The sequence below is a fragment of the Fundulus heteroclitus genome, chromosome 17 (genome assembly GCF_011125445.2).
Source record: "Fundulus heteroclitus isolate FHET01 chromosome 17, MU-UCD_Fhet_4.1, whole genome shotgun sequence".
Taxonomy (NCBI): domain Eukaryota; kingdom Metazoa; phylum Chordata; class Actinopteri; order Cyprinodontiformes; family Fundulidae; genus Fundulus; species Fundulus heteroclitus.
Window position 1 is genome coordinate 7619382 of NC_046377.1, and position 24080 is coordinate 7643461.

Sequence of the window (24080 nt, forward strand, 5' to 3'; positions counted from 1 at the left end):
TTGTTGGAGGTCAGATGAGATGTACCTGGACCGAAATACAGCGTTCAAATGCTTGTCGTGATTTGAAGCATGAGGGGATGTGGTTGCAGAAAAAGCCTGTTGGTGGGTCATAGAAAACACCAAAAGCAACACATTTTTTTTAATATTCCCAGGTAAAACAAAAAAAAGTTTAATATTCCCAGGTAGAACAAAAAACTAAATAAAACAAGGTTAAATTGGACAATGCAGTTCTGAATTTGAATCAGACCCGTTTTTACCCGAAATCTTGTGAATGCGAGCAATAGAAATAAAAAAAGTATCCAATTAAAAAGGTTTAAAAGGGTCTCAAATGTAAACTGATTTAATCAATTAATTCGAATTTACAATTCAAGATAAATCTTTTGGAAAATCTGGATTTTATTTTGCAGATGCACTCATTTGGCTTCTATGAAGAGAGTACATGCAATGCTGAATATATGTTTAGAAAAATACACTGTGAAAATATTGTAAAGAGGAAACTTTTTTTTTTTACCATAATACGAGGCACTTTAATTTACTCGTTTACTTATTTTTTTTATTTAGCTTGAAGTTACATAAGTGAAGGGAAGCCTGTTTTTAGCTCATTGTGTAAAACCACTAGCCGCAAACACTTTGTTGTATTTTTCGTTGTTTAACACGGCAGGGCCGCCGTCTTGTTTTACAAAATAAGTTTCACAACTTGTAATTAGTTGGAGTTTGAATTCAGGTCAACTCCCAGACAAAATACTTGACGTAAAAGCAAGTTTTTAAAAATAGTTTTTAATTTCTTTTTGCCAAAAGAAAAGGAAGAAAAAAATGGATTAATCGGATTTGGCATAAAATCAGAGGTTTTATTTTTAAGCAATTATATATACATATCTAATACTTTTGAGAAGGTTTTGTAAAACTGATGATACAGTATTTCAAAATCATAGGATAACATCTCATAAATATGGCTCAGCAATCATAACTGAAATATCATCTCAACATTATGAGATAATATTTCAAAGTCAAAATTATGGTATAACAATATTGACACCGTTGTCTCTTTGGATGACATTGTCCCTTAAAATGATGAGATACTATCTCCTCATAATGACTTTTTTCTCCATCACAGAAACAGGCTTCCAGAAAAACCACCAGTGGTTTTCCTGTTAAGGAAATGTTTTGAGAGAATATTTCAAAATAGATAAAGGCATAGATAAACACGAGGAATGCTTGTTTCCTTTTGGTATGAAAGTCAGATGTTGATTCATACCACGGAAGAAGTTTAATGTCGCGAAAAATTAATCCCTACGCTCCAAAAGTTTGGCATCAAATAGCTTTCGATGGTATTCCTAGTGTCTTTTTCTTTTCTTTTTTTTTTACTTTAACGAACTGCAAGTTACATGCAGACATGTGACACCTTTCAATATTTGATTTCCAGAGCTCTTAATTTGGAAAATGTATTTTGTTGTAACAGAAACTTCACTTAAAGTTTCTGGGTAATTTATTAATATTGTTATTTCTACAGTAAACAAGATTTAAACATGGAACTGGGATGTAAAGACAAGGATGGCAAGGAGGTAGGACATAAATAAGAAAGGAAAGAAAGTAGGGCATAGAGAAGGACACAAGGAAGCAAAAGAAACAAGCAACAAAAAGATACAAAATAGGCATGGAGGAAGGACAAAAGGAAAATTAGGAGAAAAATAGAGACAAGACACAAGTATAATAACTGAAGGAAAGTAAGGGCACAAGGGAATAAGGAAGGCAGGAAGGAAAAAAAGAAAGGAATCAAGGAATGGAAGGAAGGACAGAGGAAGCAAAGAACAGAGCACAAGGAAGCACAAGGACGTTATGTCACGCGAAGGATTGTGGGATACCGTAAGGCTTCTTAGCACCGGTAAGGGATGCTGTGAGGTTCCTAGGCAAAACTAGCCGTGAGAAGAAGCATACAGGCTCCGTTTCCTACCTCCTTCCTTACTGACGGCACTATTCGGACAGCGCTTATGGCGACCGCTGGCGCACTTCCCCTTTCGCTAAAAAGCCCTTAAAGGAACAATAAGTGAAATTTCACCACTAGGTGGAGCTTGAGCATTGTCTGTTTACCAAAACAAGACGTGTATCAAGCCACGCCTCTCTCCAACTTGCTCCAGAACTCATTTCCCCCACCGGCTCGCATGAGCCTATTTGCAACAGATAAATCCACAGCAGAACAGCATCACCTTTCAGAGGAAGATTTCTAGTGAAGAAGTACAAATAACTCATAACTTTATAACGCTGTTAGCAAGAGAACGTCTTGATTCTCCACCATTTTGTGCCTGGCAGTGGCATTTTAAGGGCAGGGAGTGGGTAAGCCCTGAGGGGCAGCTGTACCCGTGCACGGAGATGCATGCGTGTCCTATGTGAACAAGAGATTGTCAAGTGTACAGAGGAAGAGATTATGCTATCAGCGAGTTGGCGGATCGATGTTGGTGTTCTTCACGCTATGATTCAAATGTTAAGCTTTCATAGCGTCCCCGCTGATAATGTAGTGCGTCAGCAATGGCTAGCTAAAAACTTGTGTCCCAGTAGAGACACACGGGTATGTAGCCGACATTTTTTTCACCTGGGGATCAGGAATGGGGGATGGGATTAACAAAGGGTGCTATTGTTGTGGCCTGAAAAGGGGTAACACAAAGCTCAGATACGATGCTTCCTTTCAGGCAAATGCAGCAGGAATGAGGCATCATGGCCAACAGCTCCCCCTTCAGTCCTAAACAGGCATAACTAATCAATCACAAGTATCACCACTCAGAAAGATTTAGTAGGTGGATCGCAGATCAAAACATTTTAACTAGGAAACCCTTTTTAAAGAAACCCTTTTCTTACCTTTCCTTTTAATTTTACATGAATTCAATGTTTTAATGATCCTTGTAAAAATACCAATTTATGGTTACGTCACTACAACTGTCTTTATTCATTCTAGTTCCAGTGTTCAATGGGTTCACACTTTTCGTTGCCTAAGAAAAAGACCCGGTGTGTGGGAACCTAGGCTTCGAGAGGAATCTGCCGCTGCAGATCCGTATGCGGACCCTTCAGAATCGGAGATGGTGTTTGTTGTTCCTGACTACTGTGTTTCACCACCAACTGGGGTAATGACCAACTTGTTACGCACTGAAAACGAGGCAAGCGCTAAAGAATCGAAGTGCTGCGGAGCCAAGTTGAGAGGCTGCAGCTGTGGACCGGTTTTGGTCTGGAGCGCTTTGCAGGCTCAGATGATGAAATCCGGTTCCATTAGAGCTGGTCAATATAGAAAAAAGCATATAGATAAAAAAGAAATCATAATGATCGATATAATTATCAACAAATTCGAAACATATTTTAAGTGCAGCCCTGGCCATTTTATGCTGTTGCTTAGCAACCTACTTTTAGATACAGAACACACAAACACTGAATTCAAACTCAAATCTTTATTCAACCAACTTTTTACCAAAACTACAAGTTTTTAAAAAGAAAAAAGAACGTCTGCTCTGAACTCTTTGAAGGGGGCGGAGCTTGGTGACAGCCTGGGTCTGGGGTTGTGATTGGTTGGGAGGATGTAATATTAACCTACATGGCTAAAATGCATAAGGAAGGAAAACTTGTATTCTATTGAACTTTTTACTGACACTTTCTATTATCGATATACATTGTTATTGAATTTTTGTCCATCCCTAGGTTCTATACCAGGTAAGTTTGCATTTTTGTGAACTAATTAAGCTGTGTTAACATACTGTAGAAATGTAGGATTCAGCAGGCTGACGTATTTGCAATATCGTTCATAAAGGTAAGATGTTAGAGCCTTAAATTAAATTTTATATAATGATAGATTCTTTATCCGTTTTTATGTTTAATTTAGTAGGAAATGAGGAAATAAAGAAACTGCTTTCCTCTTTATATATAACTGCAGAAAGCGAGACCGCATTAGTTGTAAAGTAGATATGAGCTAAAGCTAGTTAGCAAAACAGTGACAGGATGTGCTTACCTTCATAGCTGTCAATGTAATTCGACACAGAATTTGAAGACCTTTTTTTTCTTTTTTGGAGCGTGGAGCCGATGATAAAGCTCGAATCAAGCTGACTGTAACTTTTGGGAGGACCTGAAGGCAGCAGGTGTAAAACAACGCCATGGCTCTCAATCAAACAGGAAGTACTGGTCCTCACACATCTTCCAATTAGCGGAAGTCGAGTAGCCACATCGTGCAACGAGCCAATTAGTGAGGGGTGTCCAACTACTGTACTGTGATCAGACAGGATTTAAATGGGCGTGTTTAGGTTGGAGGAAAGAAATGTGTCACATCTGTCAAACTACAACTCGGGCATTTTTAGCGGTCAAACATTCTACTTCTGCTCTAAAAATGATCCATCCTATCGGGGCAGTCCCGCCCCCGTAGTGCCGCACATCCTTGGTATTCGCAGTCTTTCCATATAACACCAGAACACACCGTCTCCTCCTCAATTTTCAGCTCTCCCACTGATCTCTATTTATTCACTGGATTGCTGATTGGCCCCAAAAACTGAAGTCACTTGCCGCCATCTTGCTACTCCCTACTCTCACAAAACCTCAAAAAACAGCATTTTCTTTTGCAACAACAAGCAGTTTTCTGGCTTTGGGAAGACGTTTCACAGTTAATTTTACAGTCAGTGGATATACTAACAGTATCAAGTACTGAGAAAGTCATGTGCTGAATTATTATACACATGTATATTGATTTGGTTGATTGCAGATTTCCACACTGATGCTGCACGGATAAAACAATGGGTGCAAGTATGTGCATACATTGTATGCATAGTATATGCAAATTCTCAACTAGAACCACAATGCTTGTATATCATTACATCATTTAAGATATTTTTGGTCATTTGTTTACGGTTACTTTCAATATTATACAGAAATATGTAGAATATGTACGCACTGTATGTAATGTATAGCTACACGTGTGTATTTTGCAGATTTATGTGATTTTTCTAGTGTACAAAGTGAAGCTCTGTGGAGTGCTTAAAATTGTAAATCTATGTCAGATTTAAAGGCTAATGCAGACACAGCATAAAAGTATATGGCATTTGACATTTTAAAAGTCTTAAGCCCCCCTGAACAAGAGAAAATCATCGTTGTTCGATGCTGTAGCGCACGTATTCCCTAGTTACTGGAGGAAAATAGGGAGTACCAATATGGCGGCTGGTGGCTTCACAGCGACGTGTACTGCCAGCGGCCAATCAGCAGTCCAGTGAGTAAATGGAGATCAGTGGGCCCTACCCGCCCAGCCGATCCATCTTTAGTGACCTGTGGTCCACTTCTGCAGCTGATCATCTCCTGCAGTATGTATAGACAGAGCCAAAACAAGCCTCGTGTGTGTGTGTGTGTGTGTGTGTGTGTGTGTGTGTGTGTGTGTGTGTGTGTGTGTGTGTGTGTGTGTGTGTGTGTGTGTGTGTGTGTGTGTATGTGTCCAGTACGAGAAAAAATCTATTTGTTCTCATGGAGTATGTAACAAGCTTTTGGGATGGAGCCTAGGAAAGAACAAAATGAGAGGACAGACTCAAGGAAATAATGTCTGTAGATAACAAGTAAGGAATTTAGGACTCAAGGGAGGGTGCATGCATGGAAGAAGGGAACAAATTTAAGAGTGGGAATGAGCATCAAGTGTTGAAATGCAAAATTTCTGCATAGTATTTTCTTTTCACCTTAGCTACATGGAAAATACCTGTCAGTCTACGTCGTAGCCCTCATCTATGGTCATGAGATTTGGGTTGAGTGAGATCCTGGATACAAGCGGACAAAATGAGCTTCCTCCCTAGTGTGTCTGGGCTCTCCCTTGGAGATAGGGTGAGAAGCTCGGTCATCCGGAGAGAACTCAGAGTAGAGCCGCTACTTCTTCATGTCGAGAGGAGCCAGTTGAGGTGGCTTGGGCATCTGGTTAGGATGCCTCCTGGACGCCTCCTTGGTGAGATGTTCCAGGCACGTCCCACCCGAAAGACCCAGGACACGCTGGAGGGACTATGGCTGGCCTGGGAACGCCTTGGGGTTCCCCAGGAGGAGCTGGCCCAAGTGAGAGGAAAGTCTGGGCCTCCCTACTAAGGCTGCTATCCCCACAACCTGACCCAAGAAAAGCAGAAGAAGATGGATGGATACCTAGAGAATACTAAAAGAAACTCTCAGACTTTCCCAGACTGTGTAAGAAACCCTGGGTTTAGGGTCCATTTGCTCCCTGGCATATTATGTGTTTAAAAACGGTACAAGTAATTCAAAGGGTGGAAAAACATTAACATAACTTTCAACAAGTTTAGGGAAGCCTGAACACAAATGTAGAGAGGACTCAATGTGGAATACAAACACATAAGAGACCTTGGGATAGGAAAAAGAGACTTGAACTGAAATACCTCAATGTCTTTATTGTTGCAGTTGAGTTCATGGTACAATGCTACAAACATACATCCATGTTTATGACATTGAGATACAGAGTAGGATACAAGTACAGATGTGTGTGTGTTGCATAGGCTTGGCGCTACACAAACAAGTGCCTGGTTAAAAATTGAAAAAGAAAAGCATAAAAAACATCAAAAATGGACACAAGGTTGTAAAAAAAAAAAAAAAAAATACAGCACAATAAAACCACTGTATATTAAAAAAAAAAAAAAAAACATAAATGTCACATTAATTCACTCTTTAAAAAACAATTTGGTCGCGCTCCCCCGCTCTTTTCAGGAGCCAAAGGAATGTGATTGTCAGACTGTTGAGCAGTAACATTAACCAATTTAATGCCCTGACAAACCGTTCATGTACTAATCAAAGCTTGCGCTGCGCCAACGATATGAGCAACTTCAAAACATGTCAGAGAAAAATAAAGGATCACAGAATCTTTGTTGGAATCGTTTCGTCTCCTGTCTCTCAGCTTGTTGGAATCTTTCTCATTGCAATCGTAAGGCGAGAGGTTTTACATAGTGGTAAATATCCTTAAACTGCTAACTCGTTACATGCGTGGGCAGCCGGACCTTTACATTGCATGCCCCAAACTTGAAATGCTTGAGCATAAGAGGCATTAAATAGATTACTGTAAAAGGCAGAATATTAAAAAAAAGGTCTATTTTTGCACATTTTCCGTACATAGCACAGCTTCAAGCAGCGAAGGCACCACGAGCATTCAAAGAGGAATGTAGGAAGATATTTTTTTTTAACAGTGCTGTGATAAAGCATTTGCCCCCATAAAGATTTATTCTGTCACACTTTAATGTTTTAAATGCAACTAATTCTAATATCAAAAGATAAACCCAAGCAAAAATGTTTTTAAAACATTGTTTTTAACAAACATACGTAGTCCTGAGTGGAAAAACTAACTATCCCCTAAGCCTATTTGCTATAACCAGTAACATCACAGTGAAGGGAGTTTTGGCCCACTCTTCTTTGCAGAATTGGTTTAATACACCTACCCTGGAAGGTTTTCAAGCATGAACGACCAGTTTAAAGTCATGTCACAGCAACTCACATTAACTAACCCACTCCAAAACCTCCATTTTATGTATTTGAGCCAATCAGATGTGGACTTGCTGGTGTGCAATGTTCAACAAAACAGCAAAATTCATCCACAAACAAGCGTTTAGCTGGTTAGTTTGGTTCGAATAGTTTTTCCTCCCTAAAAACAAAAAATAAAATCACAGTTTAAAGGCTGGTTCACAAGGTAGGATTTTAAAATAGTTGGCTGATTTTCGAAGCCCAAGAGACATCCCTGGTTAACGATAAAAAAATCGTTGGTATATCAGGTTAATACACACCAACAGATTTCACTCGGAATCGTTCAGATTTCAGACGAGAAATCTCACAAAACCTCTCAAGATCAAATGAGAGTTCAGAGTAAACAAATATGGACGACAAAGAAAAACAACACTGATAGTTTGTGGAATGATTTTAACGGATAATTTTTATTTTTCAAAAGGCGCTGGTTAAAGAAGTGGAGACAGGGCGAACGGGGGGCTCTACGCTTGCTGCACTACGATATGGAGGTGAGCTGGGTGTTTTTTCCCCTCCGGGTTTCCCTCACCTCGCTTTCTGATTGGCTACACGTCACATTCAACAGGCTCCCTGCTCGCTTGTCCTCGGGGGACACCACACACGCTAGGATATCGCGGCAAGACAATTCAACATGTTGAGTATCTCCGATTTGAGGTCAAAGAGGTCCCGACGTTCATCCTAAAATTCTCCATCTTGTTTTCTTTGAGTCGTTCAGGGTTGGTTACTAATCCGTTCTTGAATTTCCTTTGATCAGTTTTTGTTTTGTTTAAGATTTTGATCTTTCAGCCTACTTCAGGTGGTCAGACAGGTTCTTTTTAGGTGATTTTATGATTTCACACAGTTGATTATGGAACTAACACGTTTACTTAGGTTGTGTTTGATATTAAAGTTTCATCTGAAACATTTAAGTGCGACAACAGTACAAAAACAGAACAAATTTGTAAGGAGGAAAACACTTTTACCCAGAACTGTATAAAGTGATCAACAAAAGCCTAAAAAAAACCCAGCTAGATAAGATAAACCACACTGAAATTTAAATAAAAATGACATAAAAGGATAATAATAATAATAAAAAGTCATATGGCCTTCTGAATAGTCAGCATTCCTTTCACCTTCAAAATTAACCATCTGTTGGTGAAGAGTTTGATACTAAATAAAAAAAAAAGGAGCAAAAAATAACCTATGAGCATAGAGATGTTATACATGATACGATGATACTCAAAATGTCACATGTGCTAACTTATATTACTCAGACCTTTGCTCTGCTATTGTTAAGACATAATACAAGTGAAATCAGCTAAAATCTAGAAGTGCTTACATTTCTATCCTGAACAGGTGGCTGCTGAGTATAAAATAGCGATGTGTGAAGCTGTCTCTTTAAATATAAATAAAAAAAAATAAAGAAGGGAGATGGAATGTCATCCGTAAGAGGGAGAGAGCCCGTTTCACTCGTCTCTTTGGAATGTGGGAACTTAAAACGTGGTCCACTGAAGTAAATAAAATAAAATAAAAAATCTAAATTAGTTGTCCTGACTGGGAATTGTTAGGGTCTAAAATGTCCAAATTTCACAGCACAGTTTATTTTTTTGCGCGTGTTATTATCAAAGCTTAACCCATTGTGCAAAAGTACTAAACTTGGCAGAAATGCAGGTGATGTTTCAGTACAGTGCGAGGACAGCGTCTTTGTGGTCTCTGGGTCATTCCTCATAGGGAGCTGGCCGTTTTTTTTTTTTGGTTCTTAGAAAAAAAAAAAATGTTCAAAAGGCAGAATCTTGGATTGTCGTGGTCCCCAGCTTTAGTGGCTCCTTTCAGACATTAGTGTCCCATACCTAGAGAAAGACATGACACAAGTCTATCAGCGGCTGTGGTTAGGGTCTGCAGACAGGTGTGGGTTAATGGCTCTGATCTTCTGACGGTCGGGGTCAAAAATAAGCAACAAAGAGCACAGGGAAGTGCTCAAGTCACGTAGTTGCATGCAGTCAACATTTCCGCTCAGAGGGTGACATAAGTATAACTGGGAATAGAAAGGCTCAACGATATACAGTGAAGTTTGTGGTTGTAACATGAGGAAATGTGAAAATGTTAAAAGGGTATTATGATAATATTATATAAGATATACAATGGGAGCATTTATGTGCTTGCGATGCTTTCAAAGCGAAACCATCTTGTCTAAAGCTTGTTTCCACGTATGCTGCCAACTCGGGTGCTGCGCAGTGTCAAACATCCGTACGGTCCTGCAGTCGGCTCTGGGTGAGAAATCCGAAATCTGTACAAATCCTCTGTCATCCTCTAAGTCAGCCTGAAATGGTGCACTAATCTGCAACATACCAGCCATTAATGTGACAAAACCGGCCTGGCAGGAGCTCCGCTTCTGACACTCATCGGGTCTAGAGCAGCAAAAGTGGGGCCGTGCATGAGTGAAAAAGCTAAAAGGTCTGAGTGGCGTCACAATGGCTGCTGAGTGTGTTTATAGAAGCAGCGGGGGGGTGGGAGAAGGTGGTAGGCGCATGCATGTGTGTTATCCCCGTTCACTGAACAAGCGGCACATTACATCGACATGTACAGAATCCATCAAGGCCAAAGTTCTCGTTTGCCTGCCTCCCGGAGGGGGGGGGAAGTGGCGGTGGAGTGAAGGTGGGGGGCGGGAGGGGGGCTGCGCTCCGATCTGATTTCAAAATAGCAAGCAATGTTTAGGTGGCATCCTAAAAGGCTGTTGAGTCAAACAAAAGGCCAAATGGCACGCTAGAAAAGATGGCAGGGAGGGCTCCGGTGTGGCCAGTTTTCAGTTTAAGGACACGGTGCCGTGTAAATCAAAGCCCTGGTGACAACTTAACACATGTAGCAAAAAGGTCACTGCTCTTATCGCCAAAAAAAAATAAAAAAAAAATGGAAAAGGTAGTGTTTTGTTAAATCACCAGTGCTGACTGCAACCCCTTTTGTTAGAGAAGCTTAAGTGACAACTTAGTTAATTAATAGACCCATTCTATGGCTGTCCTTTAGAACACTGGCGTGTTCTGACATTTGAGCAAGATTTAAAAGACTTTGGTTGTTTTTTACTACATACTGGTATTCTTTTGTGCGTTACAAAAATATAGGTCATGGGGCGAAATGGTCCGAACTGTCTGCAGTCTAAATTTAACAGGAGAAATTTAAGGTTAATAAGTGAATGTTGGAACAGGCACACACACTGCAAAAAGGGAACTAAAATTAAGTAAAATTTTCTTGAAATTAGTGCATTTTTTTCTTGATTTGAGCAGGTAAATAAGATTATTTGCCAATGGAATGAGATTTTTGCACTTAAAGTAGGAACAATACATCTCCATCATCATTTTCTAAGTGCAGAATATCTAAATATCCTATTTTAGGGGTAGAACTACTAATCCCACTGGCAAATAGTCTAATTTACCTGCTCAAATCAATGAAAAATAGACACATTTCTAGAAAATTTTACTCACTTTTAGTTCCCTTTTTGCAGTGCATGAAGGCAACTTGAACACACATATTTAGACACATTTGTTTTTTGGGCAAATGCATTAGATTTATTTTATTTTTCTTATTCAAAATGTTTATAATACTTATGTTGACAAGCACAGAGCATTCATAGACTATTTCAAACTCACATTAATGTAAACTACTATTTTTTTAAGTTCTTGCAGCAGCTAGCTGTGCTGTAATGCTAATGCTAGCTTGTACTTTAACAGCAGTACAAAACCCATCCACGTTGTGGCTGATAGCTCTTTTTAAAAATAAAGTGAATCCTAGAGTAAGGGACTGGCCAATTTTTTGGTTCAACAAATCAAATAGGCTTGCACAAGCTAACACAAGCTAACACTTATGCCGTCTACCTAAGACTCACCGTTAGCGACTGATTTGGTCTCTCCTCTGCCTACCATCTGGAAAAAGACATAAAATTATGTTTATAAAGCGGCAGAGACATGGAATTTTAATAAAACATACCCATTACTACTTGAACAAAGATACATCCACCTCTCCTGCTAATCCCTCCCCCACCACCACACACACACATTACACTGTAAGCTAGTGATGAGTTCACTAACCACTACCTGCCGTTCCCCATAGCCCAGACCACAGTCGCGGACCCACAGACCACAGAATCCATTACTGCGGATGGTTCTGCCATTCCCCGGGTATGAAAAAAGGACAGTTTATAGAAAATCCTTGTGACACACTTTTTTTTTGTCTGCAATAAAGAGTTTTCTAGAATGTATAGGCAGCCTCACAGAACTCCTCTTCTACATTTATGACTTTTTAATGTTTCAGATTAGCATGGAAATTTCACCTATCATACGAAGAGAACCAGAGGAATTACAAAAGGCTGTTTCAAGGGAAGAATTTATTCAGGGGAAAAAGCTATCTAAGCATTGTGAAAAGCAACTGCTCCCTAAATGTATCAACTCACTCTTCTTTCCAAAATTATTTTCAATCAGTCAAATCAAATGGTTTTCTAGCAAGAACAACCTGTGGAAATCTCCAACCCACACGTTTCAATTGGATTTGTGCCTAGATCTTAACTAGGCCACTCCAAAATCTTTTTATTTTTTAGCCATTCAAAAGGTGGACTTTTTTGTGTGCTCCGGATCAATGCCCTGCTGCATTTACCAAGTGCACCCGGGCTTAAGTTCAAAAACTGACGTAATTCCCTTTAAGGACTTTCTGCAGGGCAGCAGAAGTCATAGGTTTGTTATCAGTCTGGATCAGCGAACTATAAAGTTTTTTGTGTCTTTCTCATTGTGACTCTCACTGTGGTTCACTGAAGTCCCAAACTCCTAGGATTTGATTTATTACAATTTCCAGACTGATAGCTATCTTTTAGCCTACTTCATGTAGTCAAAGAGGTTCGGATTAAGTGATTTCTTGATTCTGCAGATCTGACAGGCTATCAGACTAAATCTAATTGGTTATTTCTCTCAGTTAATTTATGATTTTAAAATGTGAGCAACCAGATTGGTTAAGACATTTCCGTCAAATTTATTTATTTGAAACATTTAAACGTGAAAGACGAGCTAAAACCGGAGATGACTCCGAGTGTGCAAATACTTTTTAACTGTATGTATAGATAATGAAGTTTAACTGTGTATGGAGCTTTTCATGAATGCAACAACAATGACGACAAAAAAGCATTGAAAGGTTTCACCAACTTTAGCGACAAAACATTGAGTGAAGCTGAGCGGAGAGCTGTGGCCATCAGAAGCCGGGGCAACGATGTGACGAAGCCCCCCTTGGAAAGTGTGAACACCCTGCATTTGGACACCAGGCACCCTGTTAAATCCTTTAAGTCTTTTAAAGCTGCAATCCGGACATGGATAAATCTACTTCGTTACAGGCGTTGAGACGACTGGACTCGGGCTTGATTCATATGTTTGTCTTCTTCAATGAGTTTAACTCTCTGAGACAGTAACTCTTGTTTAATGGTCAAAATTACAACCCGAGCCCTCAGCCGCACAGAAACGTAAACCTCTAATCCGGCACTGACCCTCACGGGCGCCTATTGTTATTACGTGTATAATAAGCAGTGGTGTCCAAACAAAGCAGAACAGAATGCAGCTGTGCCCGTGACAGAGAGCAGCGTGACAGCAGAGCGTGCGGTCATTCTGGGACAAGCGCGTTGAGGAAACACAGATGAATTACTCCTTTTACCTCTCCAGGATTATTCCAGATTGACTGCCGAGGTCAACTAGCTGTGAGAGTTCTTTAAAACAAAAAAACAAACACCAGTGATTGTTACCTCCATTACCAACACAGCAGGGTGAAAATAACCTGAGATTCTGGCACTTCTCCTCCTCTTTTGCAAAAGATTATCTTGAGTGGCAACAACTTGATGCCAAAGAGAAGCATGGAAAGCTTTCCAAGACCACAAACCACTTCATGGCATAGTTCAAACTTCATCTGGATGTTGTAATGCACAACCAAGCCTTTTTTTCCCCCCCGTTCTCCGATCTTGTACTCTAATCACCCCGCCCATGTTAGAAGTAGACACAGAATGGGCAGAGATACCTTTGTCGGAGTGGCGCCTTTGTTTTCCCATAGACTCCTCTTGTTGGTCACGTCAACGGGTTTCAGGTCCTGTCAGAGTGAATCAGAGAAGAAAAGGCAGGGACAGAGCAATTTATCTGCGGTGCTCGGCAACTGTAGATCTGTTTGATTTAGACTGAGGCAACGGGGAGCAGATAGGTGGGAGAGTGAGGAGGAAGGGGAAGCTGAGTGAGTGTGTGTTTGTCCAGAGGAAGTGAAAACCAGCACCCTCATTTCTGCCCTTAACACAGTTTACTTTAATCTGCTTTTAACTAAGTTCTGGGTTATACAATCATTTGTACACAAAGTCACCAGAATGTCCTTCTCTTCTTGACCCCCCTTACAGAGTTCTTCTTTTTCAGGAACCTTACATTTTTAGATAATTTCTAACATCAAACCAAGGTATTTGCCAGCCAATCAGTCTTTTTGTTACCGTTTATGAATTTTGGGGGAGTTTTCTTTGCAGAACTTTTTTGATTCAGCCATATTGGATGGTTTTATAAAATTAGTGGCTTGTTAAAACCACGCCACATCAACTCTGACTTAGGTCTGGACTTTGAATTGGTTGTATTGGGTGGCTACAACCAATTCAACAAGTAATTTGAATACAACCAAAAAAAAAAAGCAAAGAGGGTCTGGAAGCAGAGAAGTCCATATATTGGGTCAAAGGCAAATTTTCCCCAGGGTGGAAAGTTTGATTTAATGATGAAAAGTATGGGCCTAAAAGCATGACATGACTGAAACATCATTAGTCAACTTTGTAGTCCAACTGTTTTTAATATTTGCTTTTAGTTTCCATTTTCCCATGTTTTATTTTGTTTCTACATTTTATTCCAACTTGCTTTTATTCTGTTTTGTTTTCCTATGTTTTAATCATGTAAAGCATTTTGCATTGTCTTTGTACTGAAATGTGCTATACAAATAAATTTGCCTTGCCTTACAGGTGTGCTTCAGATCATTTAAACAATTATGGCAAGTCACCCAGGTCCCGAAGAAGCAAAACAGCCCCACAACATCGGAGTACTGCCACCATGCTTGTAGATGTGTTTTGAACTGGAAGTAATGGGGGCACACATCTCCCAGAAAGGTTTGCAACTGCATCTGAATTAGGTTTAAGACCAGAATTTGACCAGGCCACGCCAAAATCCTTGATTGGCTTCCATTGAGCAACTCAAAAGTGGACCTGATAGTGACTTCTCATCCATTACTAATGTAAAAAAGGGGCATCCAAAATAATTTGGATGCCCCTTTTTAACACTTAGTCTACTTCATGTTGCTAGACAGATCCAACTTAAGTACTTTGATTGTCCAAGTCTGGCATTTGTCACCCCTGAGTGCGAGAGAACTCAGCAATTAAAAAACTCTATCACATAAGACCAGGTTGATTTGGATACCTGTCAAGCCCCTCAATAAAGGAATTAATCATTAAAAAACAAACTACATTTTGTATTTAATCAGATTATCTTTGTCTGATATTTTATCATCTGTAACATTTAAGTATGACCAAAAAACAAAAATAGGAGAAATCTGTAAGGGGTCAAATATTTTTCCCCCCAGCACTGTATGTGTTTGACAGCAAACTATCATCTGCATAAAACCATATAGTGGAAAAAAAAAGCTTGTTCTCCATCAAACCGTAATAAGCTTTAAATACAATGCCTGCATGACACAGTGATGTCATGAAAGTAATGTAAACAGTTTCCATCTGTATGTGGATGTTGAAAGCATAACTATACCTGGGCCACCAGGTGGTGCCAAATAGATGACAAGCCAACCTGACCCAGCTCCCTGAAGCTTTTTTTAAGTGGAAATACAACCTATCCCACAGTAACAAAGCAAGGCTGAGAACAGGGTCAGCTTTACTTTTTTATTTAAATTGATAATTTCTGAGATGTGAAAACCCTCTTGGAAAAAATAAAAAGGAGGTCAATAAATAGTTATTGGGATTTGAAGCTTTTATTATACATTGTAGCTAAAGATGTAAGTAATTTCAACCTTGTTTCTAAACTTTACCCCCACAACTGAAGCCCAGAAACTACATAATCTGTCATGAACAGATGAGTGTTTATCTGGGTTATTTTAATCCACATCTGGTATGATTAGGATATGCTTCTCTTTTTTTTTTTTTACTGCAGGTAGTCTTGGGGCATTTCTGCTTGTATGCACATTCTGGTAGAAGAACCACCTGAACACTCTGAGCTGTGCTGAAAATATCGACCATTTCCTGGCAGAGACCTACCGTTGGCCTTCCTCCTGACGTCTTGCCGCTCTCTGGGGTTTTATTCAGCCAGTCGTTGATGCGGCCTGCCACGCCCGTCTTTATCACAGCTGCTTCCTGTTTGGACAAGGTCAAAAGTCAGCCAAGCTTGCAGGAATCATTAGTCATTCAACGGTGTTCACACTCCTCTAACTTTTCACATTTTGTCACGTTAAAACCACAAGGTTCATCAAGTAACACAAAGTAACATTTGATGGGAAGTGAAAGGTTTCAAAACGTGTTATAAATAAAAATTGTGTGAAATACAATACCTAAAAAAAAAACTGCCTTTTAAAGTCACCTTATAAGTGAAATGTCTATTAAAACTTTTCTGTCAACATGCAGAATGTGACGCCTGGTAGAAAAAAAAAAAAAAGACTGCACAACACCGCAATCACACCATCACTGTACTGAAAGACAGAAGTGGTAGTATCACTTTAAGAACAGCGGGGCTGGTCAGAGTTGATGGGAAGATGGATGGAGCTAAACCCAGGGATACCTCGGATGCAAAAGACTTAAGATTTTAGTGGAGGTTTACTTTCCAGAAACCCGGTGAGTCTAAACTACAGTGTGATAGTAAAATGTATGTTCGCTGATGCAAATTCCTTCAATCTGACTGAGATTGATGCATTATGCAAAGAAAACGGGATAAAAATTTACGGCAGCCCTCTAGATGCGGGCTTCCACTCGGAAAACTGAAACGTTTTTCATGGTATTTTCCATGAACTTTCATCAACCCTGGCTGTTTTTTCGTAAGGGGGCTAAACCGGGGGAGCCGACTCCTCCCATTAGAGCAGTGTTGATCAAGGTCTCACTCAGCCACTGGGTGAGGGAGAAAGACTCCTGTCATAAAAATAAGATCTGTGATTTTTAGCAAAAAAAAAAACTATAACCGATGACTCTGTCACAGCAACTACACTTTCATTGTTTTTTAAGAGTCACTATGAAGTTAACAGAAAAAGTGTAGCTGTGGTAGATTTTTAAAGGGATTTTCACTGTAAAATTGAATTACACTCACTTGAAATACAGCGGAAGCCTTAAACATTCACCAAAATTAATAAATAATAAATAAAGCCTGATAGTCCCAAAGGAGTTTAGCCACACAGAGCATCGCCATCTTGTGTCTTAAAGTTAACGATAATAGAAACGTTTCCCGTAGTGGAAATGGGCCTCAGATGTAGTTAGCTGATAGACATAACCCATAGGACCTATGGCTGTAAGTGCAGCAAAAGGTGGTTCAACAAAGTGCTGAATCAGTGGGACTGAATACAAATGGCATAAATAATTTGTGCCGGTTTCCTTCCACTTCACAATTTTGGACTACTTTGTGTTGGTCTTGGTCATAAATTCTTAACAGCATACGTTGAGGTGGTGAGGTGACAAAATGTCAAGAGGTTCATGGGTAATGAATGTACATGTATCCCAGTGTGGCCAGCTTTAGCTTACCTACATACATTTGCAATTTTTATATACATTTTTTTTACCTTAAAGGTGCTTCCACCGCCTCCGGGCGAGCTGAACACATTGCCTTTCTCCCACATGCTCTTAATGTTTCGTACGTCGGTGACCATGGGAAGATCCAACACGGTGGAGCGAGGGGATCTGGATTCCTTGATCTCTCGCTGCGAGGACAAATGGTTGCCGGGTCAAACGGGGATGGCAGCAGTAATTTTTTTATCAGCCATGTTTTATTAAAAGGAAAAGATTTCGTACCAATGCGGTGACATTTTGTCCGAGTAAATAAACCTTTTTCATACCCATGTACTTAAATTATTGCATAGTAGTTTATTACTTTTGGTACTTTTCATTACATAAAGATAAAAAGAGTTTAATTTTAATGTCTGACATAACATTTCTTTTCAGGAAAGTCATGTCATTCTGTAGTTATCGTTTCAAGAATTTTCGATTTTGTAAAATAAATAAAAGAATCTCCAACACAAGGTTGTTTAAAATGAGCTAATAAGAACTGACCTGAGCAGCGGAGGTGTACTGCTCCAGCCTGTTGTCTATCTTGGACACCACAGGAGAATGAGACGCCTTCACAGAGCTACAGACACAAGCACAGGTAACTACTTTCACATTTATACGTTTATATGCCTTTTGGATCAAGCCGACATTAAGATCATACAAAGACAATCTCTGTGAAGTCAAACATTTTCTAAAAATAACTATTTATTACAGGGGGAAAAAAAAAGCTATCCACCCAAACCAGCCATGTGTGAAAAAAAGCCCCCCCTCCCTCTATTAAATCATGAATTAACTTTGATTAACCACATTTCTTGAAAGCTGTGCCCAGCTTTACTAGCCTCAATCAGGCCTGATTACTACCAGACCAGTAAAAATCAGAAAATAACAACATTCCAAGCACTGCAGGCCTAACTTGCCTCAGTTGCAGCCAGAGTGCATGGTTCAAGAATAACAAATTGTGCAAAAAAAAAAAAAAAAAAAAAAGGCATTTATGGGAGAGTTTCAGGCCCAAACCGCTGCTGACTAAAAAGGAACACAAGCATTCATTTTGCATTTGCCAAAAACATTTGATTAAAAACTTCATCTCAGAAAAGGAACATCAAACTTCCTGATGTACGGGGCTGCTCTGCTGCTGCGGGACCTAGGCATCTTGTCATAGTTAATGTAGCCTTTAATACTGCTGATTAGCAGAAAATCCTGAAGAAGGAAGTCTGGTCATCGGTTTTTGACCCTATGCTGAAGTGCACTGGGGTTAAGCAGCAGGAAACTAATCCAAAGCCAACCAGGAAGCCCAACCTCTGAACTAAAAACGTGTTTTGGACCGTCTTCAAGCATGACACATACACTGAAAACCTTCCAGCACAGGGCCAGGTTGGTCAGAGCAGCCTTTTCCTCCTTAATAAATGAAATCATCCTTTGAAACTTTTTTATATATATATATATATATATATATATATATATATATATATATATATATATATATATATATATATATATATATATATATATATATATATATATATATATATACACACATACTCAGGCTGTTTTGTTTGATGTTCAGAAATATTTATATGACAGAACAGCAAAAAGATAAGAAATCTATATTTTCTCAAAGTTTACAGACCACTTTTCCTATAAAAATAACATGAATGACACAAGCTTCGTTGATAAGACCAGTAAGATTTATACCTTTTCTGTGCCGACTTGTTCAGGAATTCTGCTCTTTCTTCAATCTGGAAAGTAAGATTGAAACGAGTTAGATATGTTGTCTTCATATTAACTTTGGGCATCCATTCCTTACTTTTTCCTCATTTAAAGTTTACAGTCATTTAAAATACGTACTGGGCTTTTGATGATATCCAACTTTAAACCTTCTTGGTCATTTATAAAACAGCCGATATCTAATTCATTTTCTCGATTTCCTCAATAGGTTAGATTTTGCTCATAGAAAAACCTCCCCTCAGTGTTCCCTCTGTGTGCAAAAGCTGCTATCTAAACAAGCAAACGCATGCAATAAACACAAGACAAACAGAGAAAACCCTTTCCTTTTCCCCGCATAAGATTGTGGGAATCTCAGAGGATTGTTTGTGAAATACACGACATGAGGACTTTAAAAAAGGGGACAGCATTCCTCAGTCAACGTTCTTTAGGACAAAAGACAAAAGCTAAGAAAAAGCCCACTCCCCCTTTTTTTTTTTTCTCTCTCTCTGTGAAAATAGACCTTTAGCTCGGCCGCTACCGAGTGTAGAAGTTCCAAAAATAGTTCCCCGGACAGGAAATTCCCCATTCTCAGACGCGTTTTTTAAAGAGCTCCATCCATCCGAACGCTGTTACAGTAATCCTGTTAACCCTAATCTCTTTCCTGCACATCCCTGCAGCCGGTCCTTCATTTGGCCTGCTGTCCGTTCCTGCCAGAGAACGCTCCGCTTTATCTGCGGCAAAACCAGGGTTATGCTGGTCGACGGCCGATAACGTGGAGGCGAGCTCTTGGAGTTGGGGATCGCACTATGAGCCTTTTCCAAGTAGCAGGGCATAATTATCTATGCTTTTAATGTAATGGGATATATAAAAATTGCTGCTGTAGACTGAAAAACGTGTACCGGTAAAAGAAACATGGGGAGGGAAAATATTTTCTCGATTGCATGCGTGTACTTTTTGAAATCTGAAATGGGCTTTTGACAGGTCTCACTGAGGCATGAAATTCACTCAGCACATAAATTGAGTAGGAAATTGCTCAATTTCTGGATGGAATACAAAACAAAAAAAGAAAAGCTGATCTATCTTAGCTTGTGCAATTTTACATGGTACCACAGCAGCAAGATGAAATTGATTCAGCTCTTTCTAATGCATATCCTGGAACACTCACAGACGTCACAAAGGCCATAAAAACGTCTGAAGCTGCTTTAGTCAATCTTGGCACATTACCGTTGTAAATAACATCGTACCAAACATCTGACAATGTGGCTCTTGTCAGCTAATTTACATGTTAACGCTCCAATCGCTTCTTGGCTTTGCTCAAACCTTTTTTTAAAGCCAGTTTCAGTGGCGTCATAATTGTAGTTGTGCCTTTTAAAAATAAACCAAATCTATTGACCAGCAACTGTGAACTTTTTTTGCTTACTGGATATGCAAATATCACACTACGTTATCTGATTTGTCTGAAACGCCTCAATGCAAGCGCCTGCTATAATGGTGACTCAAAAAGACAAAATGAACATTTGTGGTAAAATGTGAATGCATTTTCTGATGACAAAAAAAAAAAAGAACATTTAAATGTAATATTTGCCCAAAAGATGAGTAACACTGCCTCTTGAAAACACTGATTTGTGGTCTAAAGTGTACCCCGAAATTTCTTCCAGTGATAGTTGCGCTGTTATAGATAATAACAATCTGTGATATTTTCATGCATTTACTTTCAGTCATAAAAGCAACAACGTAAAATAGATAGAAATGTAAACAACACAGACAATAAAAATGGACCAAAACTTTAGAATTAAAATCAAAATGGATTAAACTCTCAACAAAAACAGTTACATTCCTCCTTCACGGCGTCCTTTATGATATTTATAAAATCTGCCATTGAAGTGCATTTTTGTAACTTAAAAGAGACTTTTAAAAGAGTATTCGAGGACCAAGAATGCTGTTTTACCAAACTTTTAAAACCTGGGTGACATTTAAAAGCAGCTACTGTGAGGAACGCAAGCATTTTAAATTAACTGTAGAGAAGGATAATAGACCGCACCGAAGTTGAAGATGCTGCAAGGCTGCACAGTATATCCCCATAATCTATAACACATAGGAAGGTGGCTTCCACAAGCCCTTTCTTTGCAGAAAATATGAAACATGATTTATTTCTAAAAGTAAAAACTGCCGGTTTTAAATTTCTTGAATAAATTAGTGATATGTATATTAAATGTGAGCTTTGCATCAATCCATACGCCAAATGTGATGACACCATACCACCTACAACGTGAGCAAATCATACATTGTTTTCTGTGCAATTAAAACAAGTTTTAGACTCTGCAAAAGTCTCTCGTAAAACCCAAAATACTGTATGAGGTTCTTTCATTGCCTGTCCTGCAAAGTGAGGAGATACATAAATGATCGTGTCGTCAGCATAGACATGCAGTTAATTATTTATAAAAACAGTAAAAAGGAGGGGAGACACAAATGGAACCTTGGGGAACACCTCTAGTTATCTCAGAGAAGTCTGATTTATGGCTATGTGCCTGGACACACCGAGTCCTACCTTTTAATTAGCTTTCAAACCATTTAAGAGGTTTTAAATGAATGCTAGAGCTTGTTAAGACTCAAATGCCTTTGAATGATCGAGAAGTAATGCAGCACAATTCTGTTTTCTGTCCAGGGTTCTACTGAGATATTAATATTTATAAGAATTCATAATAATACTAATAGTAAACTGAAAAGCAATACCTTTGTAGCTGCTTCCCTGGATTTTGCATGGCAATAAGATATTCAGCCTGTTAGACGAATGCTCACCGCAACAGTTACCCACAGCTGACATAAAAGATGGAGCCAAACATACTTAATGTCAACCATGTGAACCATTGTTATAAGGAATGAGAAAGACAGATGTGAAGAAAATGTGTTTTTATTGCAGCTGAAGTCATCAAAAATTGTAATGTTATTGCCGTGCGTGACACTATGCTAAGGATAATATGCTATCACTATTGAGTTTTGTGTGATCCTAAATACTAACATTAGATACAATTAAAAAAAAAGGCCTCATAGCATGCAATTCAACAAAAATCACACAACTTCAAAGTCCTTCACTGGCAACATTTCTATTGCATGACATGCAGACACACATGCATGACAAAAAAAAAAAAGCAACACACGTGCACGACATTACCTACAGTGAACATGATGACAAAGTAAAGCTGTGTCTGTAAAGCGGAGAATTGAAATTTATTTACGACCCCCTTTCTACAAATCAGCAAAGTTCAGGACTCTGGTGTGATCAGAGCTCCCCATCAGAGCCAGGGTCTCTCTGGGCCAGCACCATATTACAGCTAAATATCCCCTAATTAGATTTTCTCCACTGGCTGAAAATCCCCCCTCTGGTTTTCAGCATGTGGGAGTTGACTTTTGGCAACACTGGAGACATTTATTCACATTTAAGTTAATTATATCTTCCTTAGCTGTGACAGCTTTACGAAAAAGCAGAGGAGAGGGGGCAACAGAACGGTGACCTTTTTTTATGCGAGTTTATTTCTGATAAACAGGATAAGGTCTCTGCAGAATTTTAAAGAGTCACTGAACCGCTACCCACTTGTGAACCACGCACAATCTCAGGGAGATAACTTCATAAAAAAAAAAAAGAAGAGAGCTACAGGTGCTGATGTCGGCCAATCAAATCTTAATCTCTTTGAATATTTTGGGTGTTGATTGAAAGCTTTGCTGTGCCGACAGATGAATCCGACATTAGGTGTACAGGAAAAAGATGAAATCGGGAGGACGACTCAGTCAATGCTAATTTACCTGTTAAAGAAAAACTGGTTGATCATGTTTCTTTTTACCACATCGCTCCAGAGCAGTGGTTGTCACAGAAAAGGCTTTATAAACAGGGGAAATAAGCAGTTCACCCATTATGTTTTAGGTGACAAGAGGGAGAAGGGGTATGAATAAATAAGTTTGACTTGCAGTTTTATACAATGGGATGTTTTTTTTGTTTTTTCTTTTTTATTAGTAGTTTCTATTTCTGTTCAAATTCAAATACGGATGTGTAAGGTGGCGTTTGTCCTCATACCGATGAATATGCATGTGTTGATTGGGATTTTCTTGTAATAATTCTTTTTTTTCTTAGTTGGTGGAATTATCTGTCTGAAATAAATTAATTCATTCATTCTAAAGCTGTATCTCTGTATCAGAGACCTAAATGTTTAGCTTTTTCCCCCCCAGTCTGTCTAAAACAAGTCAAGCTAGTGTCCCAGTGAGTAAAAGACACAATTCTGACTTTTGGCCATTATTGGCACTGTTGGCATTGACACTGTTTCAACAAAGTATGCTCAGATTATGCTCAAGTACAACAAAACAAACAAACACAAAAAAAAAATTACAAAACAACCACTAATCAGAGTTAGAGAAGTGTAGATTTTTACAACATAGTTTAACACTTTATTGTAGACTGATGAGAACATTACTTTATTAATCCAAATTTTCCCACTGTGAGGCAAAGGTATTTCTATTCTATGCTGATCCTACGAACGGGCATAGGATTAGAAAACTGTTTTTTAAAGTAGTGATTTGTGGACAATATTACAAAGTTTATACTGAGCTACGTAAAGCCGGTTACATACTCGACAAGAACCAAGAACTTTGTGTTCTCCAGGTGGCAGAACTAGAAAACCGGACTACCGTTCAGCTGGCTGATAGAGGCTGCTATATTATTATCCCACTTACAAGACAGAGCAGACTCAGCTGGAGGCTAGCTACATGAGGAGATAGCCTGAATAATCCGGCTACCATAGACACGTTTTGCTTGTCTTTTTCAATCAAGTATAAAAGTAAATTATGCAGGACAAAAATCTCAAAACCACAATTTAATTTAGCAAATGTTTATTCTACGATTGGCTCAGCCCTATTTTTGAAAAATCATAGTAAATGTTTTATAGTATAATTCTGAATCAATATGCTTGATTATTTCAGCTGCGCTGGAAAAAAAGTGTGTTTGTTATGCATTTTTGTTTAAAACTTTAGTCCAATGCTGTGCCATTTTTACTCCGGGTTATCATGCTGTTAGAATCTCATTCCAGTCGATATTTAGTTTCCACCCGCTTCATGTTTTAGCCTCGCT

General features: G+C 39.0%; 1 protein-coding gene across 5 annotated transcripts in view; it reads right to left on the reverse strand.

Annotated features, from left to right (window-relative positions):
• Window positions 1-6369: 6369 nt before the first annotated feature.
• cald1a (caldesmon 1a) overlaps window positions 6370-24080 on the reverse strand; it is a 79507-nt gene continuing 61796 nt past the window's right edge. For 4 of the 5 annotated variants that reach the window (XM_036148810.1, XM_036148809.1, XM_036148806.1 and 1 more), the window contains 7 exons: window positions 18953-18996; window positions 17765-17840; window positions 17278-17415; window positions 15776-15871; window positions 13519-13587; window positions 11360-11396; window positions 6370-9332 (listed from right to left, as the gene is read on the reverse strand). In XM_036148810.1, coding sequence (XP_036004703.1) covers window positions 9319-9332; window positions 11360-11396; window positions 13519-13587; window positions 15776-15871; window positions 17278-17415; window positions 17765-17840; window positions 18953-18996 — 474 coding nt within the window. In that variant the 3' untranslated portion in view covers window positions 6370-9318. Of the gene's footprint in view, window positions 9333-11359; window positions 11397-13161; window positions 13214-13518; window positions 13588-15775; window positions 15872-17277; window positions 17416-17764; window positions 17841-18952; window positions 18997-24080 lie in introns of all 5 variants that reach the window. The other variant, XR_004933094.1, reaches the window with a different exon arrangement.